This window comes from Nicotiana attenuata, unplaced genomic scaffold (genome assembly GCF_001879085.1).
Source record: "Nicotiana attenuata strain UT unplaced genomic scaffold, NIATTr2, whole genome shotgun sequence".
Classification (NCBI taxonomy): domain Eukaryota; kingdom Viridiplantae; phylum Streptophyta; class Magnoliopsida; order Solanales; family Solanaceae; genus Nicotiana; species Nicotiana attenuata.
The window spans coordinates 548,950-558,238 of NW_017670452.1; the positions used below are offsets into that span (position 1 = coordinate 548,950).

General features: G+C 32.7%; 1 protein-coding gene across 2 annotated transcripts in view; it reads left to right on the forward strand.

Moving 5' to 3' along the window:
• Window positions 1–3,876, forward strand: part of LOC109239620 (pentatricopeptide repeat-containing protein At5g04810, chloroplastic) — a 14,254-nt gene extending 10,378 nt beyond the window's left edge. For both annotated transcript variants that reach the window (XM_019406208.1, XM_019406209.1), the window contains exons 8-10: window positions 1,868–2,163; window positions 2,365–2,494; window positions 2,935–3,876. In XM_019406208.1, coding sequence (XP_019261753.1) covers window positions 1,868–2,163; window positions 2,365–2,494; window positions 2,935–3,456 — 948 coding nt within the window. In that variant the 3' untranslated portion in view covers window positions 3,457–3,876. The remainder of the gene's footprint in view (window positions 1–1,867; window positions 2,164–2,364; window positions 2,495–2,934) is intronic.
• Window positions 3,877–9,289: the final 5,413 nt, after the last annotated feature.

Sequence of the window (9,289 nt, forward strand, 5' to 3'; positions counted from 1 at the left end):
ATATATATATATATATATTAAAGCCTTTCAAATTTAAAGTTCATTTTTATTTGAAAAGTTCAATTTTGATTTCTAAAAATTAAATCGGAATGATCTTTAAAACCCAAAAAAAAAAAAAGAGAGCACAAAGTTATGTTTTGAAAAAAAAACCTGACCAAAATATTCTACACAAAATCAAAAAACTATTTAAAAGACCAAAAAACCTAACCAAGAATTTTTTTCTTTAAGAATAAATTTAAAAGAAACAAAACCAAAATCAAATTGAAATTAGGCAAAGAAGACCAAGGAGACACATCTTTGTTGATACCCCTAGGAATAACATTACTTAAGTTCCTACAATCTTCTTAACCGAAAAATAAAACTATAAATGCTCACACACCAAAATAGTTTAAAAATATTAAACTTAATATGCTTTACTCCTCTTGTAAATATTAGAACTTTTTCGCTTTTAAAGGATGTGCTTATGCTAATGTAGCGATAAAATTATGAAGACTGATGAATAGGAGTTTGGATGCTTACATGTTTTTTTTTTTTCTTTAATTTGTAAAGGTAAAAGGTACATATAAGCTAATAGTATTTCAACAATTTTAATTATAGAACCAAACATTTTGGTTAAGATGCAACCATGACTCCATTTGAAGAGTTAAGAAAGCCCCAAAAGTTCATTTTATTTACGAAATATCTAAGGGCATCTACTGTAATAAAAGGTTAATGTAGGGTGAGAAGAGATAATAGAAAGATAAGTGTACTATTTCCTATAAGAAACCCATAGAATTACAAAATAGGACTTAAAAGTAGTATCATTAACTCAATAACCACAAAATTGATGAAGTAAAAAATGACAACTTTGAGGGCAATAGTTTTAGAAAGTTGAATATGAGGACGACAAAATCTTCCGTTGTCTCTTATTAATAATATAAAACAATGCGCTTGTGAATTGCTGGATGGCTTACAATGTTAAATGTAATTTTAGAAGGATTAATAGGATCACCCTTTATTTCACATACATCCTCTTTGTTCCTCTTTCTTTCTGTGTTTGAAAATTTTCAGGCCTATTGAAGTTCTTTCCATAGAACCAGGGGCAGATGTGCCTTAGGCCAAATGGTGGCACATGACACCGCTTGGTCGGAAATTTTTACTAAATATGTATATTTAATTAAAAGGAAGAAACAAATTTGAGGATAAATAAAATAAAGTGACACCACTTGCCACAAAAAATTGAGTAGCTCTTTCGGTCAGGCGCCTCAGTCTTCCAGTATAAGTCGTGGGTTCGAAGCTTGGAAGCTTCATTTATTATTTCAAAACTTTTGTGCCTCATTTACAAAAAAAAGATTACATTGTGTTGAACAGGGGTCGAACCGTTGATCTCTTAGAAGCTAATAAAACTTTTAGCCAGTCGATCAGGAGTCACTTCTGTGAACTCTAGTGACAATAATTTTTTACAGTAATTGAAAGGATGCTAGCTGCTGCTTCCATGATCAGTTGTTGTGCTATTCTTTTTCTTTTTCCTTTCATCTTCTTGCTTGCCAATGAAATTGATTAAGAACGATTTGTCAAATCAAATAAATGATGAACTTTTAGTGATTATTAGGTACTTTATATAGAAAAATAGTATTTATTATTTTTTCTAATGAGGTTACTTTTGAATACCTTTCAAAAAACGAAACTCATCGAAAAGATTTGTAGTAATATGATTGAGTTGTGTTTTAATATAAGATTCGAGTTGTGTTCTTTTTTTATATGATGTTATTAGTAGTATTTGTTTATTTGTTCACTTTTAAAGTGTAACACCACTTACGAAAAATCCTGCATACGCCACTGTGTAGAACCCTTTTGATTTGTTTGCTTTATATTTAACTTGATGCAGATGGACAAAGCTGTGGAAGTTGTAGATGAGATGTTGCTTGCAGGAATTAGGCCAAATGAGCGTACATATACAACCATTATGGATGGTTATGCATCTCTTGGTGATACAGGAAAAGCTTTTGAATATTTTTCAAGAATTAAAGATGAGGGTCTGGAGCTTGACGTATATACATATGAGGCATTGCTCAAGGCATGTTGTAAATCAGGCAGGATGCAAAGTGCTTTGGCAGTGACAAAAGAAATGAATGCCAAAAACATTCCCAGGAATACCTTTGTGTACAACATATTAATTGACGGGTATGGCCTCTTCATATTGGGTCGGTGGTTGCCAACTATTTTGTTTTTTTTTGGGGGGAGGGGGGGGGGGGGGATAAATGCTGATTAGCACATTGCCTTTAACGGATATACCCTCTTCTATTTGATGGTATTTTACCTCTGTATGGGTATACTTTTGGACTGTATCCCGTCATATTTGCTCTATTTTCCTACTCTGTGCAGATGGGCTCGAAGAGGTGATGTTTGGGAGGCTGCTGATTTGATGCAACAAATGAGGCAAGAGGGGGTTCAACCTGACATCCATACCTATACTTCTTTCGTAAATGCTTGTTGTAAAGCTGGAGACATGCAGGTATCTATGTGATGATATATACAACATTGGCTGCATTTATACTGCTAATTCAGCTTTGCTAAAATGCCTGAAAATGGATATGTTGATCTCATATGTTGCTTTGTGTACTGTTCTATACAATTGAGGTTGTTCGCTTTTAGAATTTAATGACAACTAACTTCTACTAATGTCTACTATGTGCATTATGCTTCTCTGGAACATATTGAGTACTATCTGAAATATGTACGAGTTATGTAGCATTATGTTACCAACTCCGTGGTCCTAATAATGCTTACCGTGCTCCATATATTTGCATCAGACACTACTTGGAATTTGATTTTAGTTTCTTTGAGTCATATCATATGCTCTGCCTAATGGTAGCTTTTCATAGCCCCAAAAAATGTTTATTTTTATTTCCTCAAATAGTCAAAAGACTACAATCAATATTTGTTTTGTTTCAGAAAGCAACGAACACAATTCAAGAGATGAAAAGGGTTGGGGTTAAACCCAATGTTAAAACCTATACCACTCTCATACACGGTTGGGCACGGGCTTCGCTTCCAGAAAAGGCTTTAAAATGCTTTGAAGAGATGAAGAAATCTGGTTTGAAGCCAGACAAAGCTGTATATCATTGTTTAATGACATCACTGTTGTCAAGAGCCACAGTTGCTGAAGATTACATAATAATGGGGATCCACCGTGTATGTGAAGAGATGGTGGAATCTGGTTTGACTGTTGATATGGGAACTGCAGTTCATTGGTCCAGATGCTTGCGGAAGATTGAGAGAACCGGAGGTGATATAACAGAAGCCCTTCAGAAGACCTTCCCTCCTGATTGGAATTCCCACAGAAATCTTAATGCAGTGTCATATGGTACCAGGAATAACGAAGGGTTAAACGATAGTGATCATGACGATGGTCCTTTGTATGAGGTTGACAGTGACAGTGACAGTGACGATGATACAAATGCCCCTGCAATGTAATTAGAAGGTAACTTGGTGAAATTCAATCCGTTTATATGTATTGGGTTGAGCTATTTGTTGTAGAAAATACAGAAAAGAGGTCTTAGATGTAAATGGAATTTTTGACACTAGTTGGGCCCAGTGTCGTCGTTTAAGTTGACGAATGCATGTGAAGCAGAGGGGGGTTATTGCTTCATAGGTGAAGCCGCGCACTTCAGAAAAGTGTGTGCCAAATGAAAAACTGTCTTCTTTGAATCTCAACTTAGAGTTGGATTAATATCGGCATTGTTGTGTATTAGATGATGAAATTAGTTATTTTAGTTGCAATTTGATCATCACAATACTAAATTCATATATGTATGATTTTGTTTAACTTTTTATTTTTTGAAAGCATTCTTGGGTCTTAATGATGCCTTGATCAAGATCGAAAAATTTGTTCAATTCTTGTTTTGGCACAAGTAATTGTAAGTGCAGTCTTTTTAGATTTCTTGGAGACAATGTAGCCAGCAGAATTTATTTGTGTTCGGCCTGAAATGTTTTTTTATTCCGCCTTCGCTAGGATTTGTACTCCAGCCTCTCACGATTTTCACACACTATTGGGTGCGATATGCTTAATTATTCAACTCTTCCTTTTAACTACAGTGCACATGCAGTTTCTGTGTAGATTCCAGTTTCTGAGCTTTGCCGGATAAATTGTCTATAGCTTTCAAACTATGTACCATAAATGACTCTAGTAGATTCTAACTTCCAACATTCCAAACTGAAAATGTTATCTGCAGAAACAGTAATAGGAAACCATCAAATTATGGTACTAGAAACTAGCTTTGTCTGAAGCATGTTTGTACTTTTCATATTCTTCTATACTATCAGAAGCCCCTGTTGACCAGAGGTGGATCTAGTATTTCTTGAACATAGATGCACCACTATAGATGCACCACTATAAAAGCGAGAAAAGAGTATCAAGTGAGAACCGTTCCTTGTTTCTTTAAATAAATAACTCGGCATTTAACCAGGTGCACTTGTTGGATCTTGTTGGATCATAGAGACCAATAGATAATATTAGACTAATTTTTTAAAATATACACATAAAATACCTAGTTTGGCAGAAAAACTATAAGGTGCACCGTAAAAAGGGCCTAAAATCCGAACCAAAAGACTAAATGCCTTTTATTTCTTGCTGTACTAAATTGTCTACTAGGTAGTACAGACACCTTCTTGTTTTCTGGTTTCAGATTGAAATACTAGAATTTTGAATATTCTTCTTGGATTTTACTATGTTCGATGCAGGAATAATTTCCTTTGTCTAAACTAAGAAAACGTGTAGTATATTCCGGTTGATTGTGCAAACTTTACTATAAACAGGTAAAGGTAAGAGATGAAACAGGAAGGGGATACAAATCTTACTGAAACAAGAACATGTTTATACAAATGAAATGAGACCCGAAAATTGAAATATGAACTATGAGATTTCAGGTCCAAATTTCAGCAATATTAGGTGATATTTTCTCATATGTAATAAAATATTTTGTGGAATTAGTTGAGGTCCATCTGACACTATGATTATAAAAAAGAAGATAAATATCTTTCACAAGATTGTATTTTCTGTTGAAATGGTATGGTATTCAAACTCCCGAAATGTATCTAAAGAACGGTACAAAAGTGAGATTACTCCTAATACAATTAAATGAATACTTGGAAATTAGAATTATATTTAGGCATGTAGCTAAGTTAGAATACTCCTATTTCTACAAAATGAATACTGAAAATCGTATTTAGATATTAGAAGTAAAAAGGACATCATTTTTTTTCTCCATAGATCATTAATCGTTCCTACGAGTTTTAAGGTGTTTTATTCCAACAGTCGAAGAGTAAATACTCATTATGAAAACTTTGGTTTCTTAGATCTCTATTTATCACAAAGTGCAAAATATAAATTAACTAACCATGATTAAGTAATAGAAATTTATGTAAAAAGAATATTTCACGTCCTAATGTTTCTCCTAGAGTCATATAAGTGAATGTGCATGTAAGCTTTTTCAACCTTATATTCTACACATATTATCAAAGCAAAAGGGAACAGATGGACTAACGAACACAACTAATCATGCTAACTAACTGACATTGAGTTTTGGGGAAAACAAGTATACACTCAGAATTAATTATGGATACTATATAATTACCCCGTTGGAGTTGTCACGCTTTACCAGTTGCACCCCCATATTTTGCGAGCGTCCTATAACCCCTAGAAACTTGCTGGTTTCCAAGCGAAACTCGATGCTACTTTAATACAAGGGCCGGTGTCCATCATTGAAAGTGGTATCTCTGTTTGCGCACATTCGAGAAAGTGCTCTGCTAGTGAAATCGGTCCATTGACACCTATAATTGTTTCAACCAAGGTCGAGCACTCTTTTCGAATTTTTGGATGCACTCTCGCTTTAAGTAGCTGAAACCTATATGTGGAAAAGTTTCTTATTGCGAAATGAATGGCATTCTAGAAGCTCCAATGCCTTAGTCTTAGTCTAGAAATGTGCTAGTAAACTGTAACGAAATCACCGAAAGAGTTGTGAGTGTCAATCATTCTGTCAGCTTGTCCAAAGTGCTTTCCAGAAGATGGAGAAGGAGAGAGTACACTCTAAAATTGTAATATGACGAAAACTCTAAAATTTCATTTTTTTTTCATTTCTTTTTCTTTCTTTTATCTTCTTTCTTGTTTACCTCTTCCTGATTACTCCATTTATCATTTTTACACCCCCAGCTAGCTTCTGCACTTTTCTTTTTCTTTTTTGCTTTTCTATCCTTTTTCAATTAATGCATTCTGGTTTTTTTTTTTTTCACGTTTGTCTTCCTTGCTATTACTTGCCGGAAAAGTTGATGCTTCCGGCGAGAAGCAAATTTTATTTTATAATTATCTTTTCTCTTTTTTATTTTGCTTCTATTTTTCTTTCTATTGTTTCTTCTTTCTTTTTCCGGTTTTTTTGCTTACAATGTTCTCACCGGGAAAAATGGTGATTCCGGTGATGCCATCTTTTTGCTAAATTATCTCCACCGTTCATTGTCTCATTCCCCACAAATTTAGAAGATTATTTTTATGCTATTCAAAAGATCCTCACAAATTTTATCTTGTTATTATTTCCGGGCAACCTTTCGATTTAAAAGAATTTTACGATGGGTAATGAAGGGTGGTCGACGAGGAGGAGCAGTGACGGTGGATGTTACGGGTATAAGGGGAGAAAATGGTGAAGAAAAAGAGTAAAATAATATTAAAATGGCAAATAAAAAGGTAATTCAATAGAATAAATAAAAAGTAAATTAATTTGACACGTCGCAAGTAAAGATTGGTGTGTGATTTGCACTTCTTTTTTGAAACTTGGATTGGCCGGAAAAGGTGGTACTTATTATGTTCCTAACAAATACAAGGGATTAGTATGAGGGTGCGACTGATAAAGTGGGACAATCCTAATGGATTAATTATATATTATCTCAATTAATTACTCATTACGTTTCATAAATCATAATTAAGTTGGTCGTCCTTAATCAAGAACTATCCGATAAGTAGGGGTGTACAAAGGAAACCGACAAACCGCACCAACCCGATAATCCGAGTCAAATCGAGAAAAAAAACTCGAGTATGGTTTGGTTTGATTTGGTTTGGTGATGGAAAAAAACCCGACCATAATTGGTTTGGTTTGGTTTGGTTTTAACTAAAGAAAGTCAAACCGACACCAAACCAACCCGACATCATATATATATATATATATATATATATTTTTTTTTTTTTAGATATATTTAATATATAAATATATTTATTTTGATGTAATTTATAAATATTTCTTAATTTTTTTTTCATAATTTTATCTTTTAAGGTATTATTTTAAGGTTGGACTTAGAACTTTTGACTGTTCCAATAAGTTTTATAGCCATTAATATTAGTAAATTAAATAATGCTAACAAAAGCCCAAACCAAAATCAAATCAATATTAATGCTAACAAAATACATTCAATTCAATACTCAAGATTATGAACGGGAATGCATTGAATATCTATTTTTTGTTTTGCAATAATTTAGATTTAAATGCATAACCTATTTTTATCTTGTCTTTAAAGTTTAGTCATGTAATTAATACTCCCTTATTAGTCTACTTACTTTAGCATGACTTAGTACTTTTAGATTATTATTTTTATTATGATTTTTTTATTAGCAATATTTATATTACATAATTGTATTATCTTTATTGTTAATATTTTAGGATAATGCCATGACACATCTCATATTTTGTATTATTTTCTTGGAAAATACTTTATATAGTTGTATCTTACTAGGATTAAAGAAATATTTTGAGCATAAGTTATATGTTTTGTTCTACGAATATTTTACCGAAAAAAGTCCGAAAAACCGGAATAACCCGAAAACCCGAGAAAAACCGAGATTGAAAAATCCGAGTTTTATTGGTATGATTTGGTATTTAGATTTAATAACCTGACACAATTGGTTTGGTTTGGTAATCATTAAATCCGTACCAACCCGACCTATGTACACCCCTACCGATAAGTACCACTTTCCTAAAGCATGCTAAGTAAGACCTCAGATTTTTTAATTACACCACCCCTAATTGACTTCTATTATTAATAGTACGGAACATATATATCTATCTCAACTCTCAAACCCATCAATAATTATCAGAATTTGGTAATGCACGTCTTTATAAGGGACATTATGAAATGATGGTTAATCTTTCAATATCTTTTTAATTAATTGAAAATCATGAGTTTAAAGCCATATATAATCAAACTTCAATCATAAAAGGCCAATATACCATGTGTCCCACCCCACTGGCAATGCATGCACCTTATACTAGTCATGAGAGTGGTAGAGAGGGGACAAAACAGTTCACATACACACATTTTTGCAATAAAATATCAGATTATGAAGATAAGAGTATCAAATATTCCAACAGAAAATCCTTCTAATCACACGAGGGAAGGATCAGGAGAAACTTCTTATAATTGAAAAATAATTGAAACTACAATAAAATAGTCTAAAGTCTTGTTGGAACTTTGCACTTAGCTATAATTCTTGCATTTTATGTTTTGTCTGTCTCAAAAATATGTTTTTAGTTGGTATATTTTGAAGGAGTTTAGATATTCAATAGATACTAGTCTGACGAAAAAGTCTGACAAATTTAAGGGTCCGCGTATGTATTGGTATATTTCTTATATGGTTTTAGTTAGCCTGATATATACACCTTGATATCAACCCCCTCCAATTAAAAAAAAAAAGAGAAAAAAGCACCTCCATTAATATTGAAATAGTCAGATCAAACAGAATAAAGAGAACCAAATATTCTAGTTGAGCAGATATGTATGGATTAGAAGTATCAAACGTTTGATATAATGAAAGAAAGTGCATGCTTGTTGTATTTATTTATTTATTTGTTTTTTTTTTTTTTTGGGTGTGTCAATCTTTAAGGGTACGGTTTTCCTTCTTTTTTTTAATTTTTTATTAAGTTATAACACACGGGCTTTCTCTAGCTAGGTAGACATACATTTTTTTTTTAATGGAGGTAGACATATATTACATGCATAAATAGGAGTTCGGACATCTATGGTTAAAGTTAAAAAAAAATTGAAATTAAAAGTGGAAAAGAGTATTTGAAATTTGAAGCTCGGCTGAACTTTAGGTGAAAACTGTTTTATATAAAAGTTGAAGATTTGTGAGAGAAAATCATTATTTCACTTGAAATATTTCTCAAATTATACTTCTCACCATTCTTTCAAATACTGAAATTCTAGTAGGCAAAAGAGCCAACAAATGAATGGAATCTCCCATTTATGGATGCTCCCACTTCTATATCCT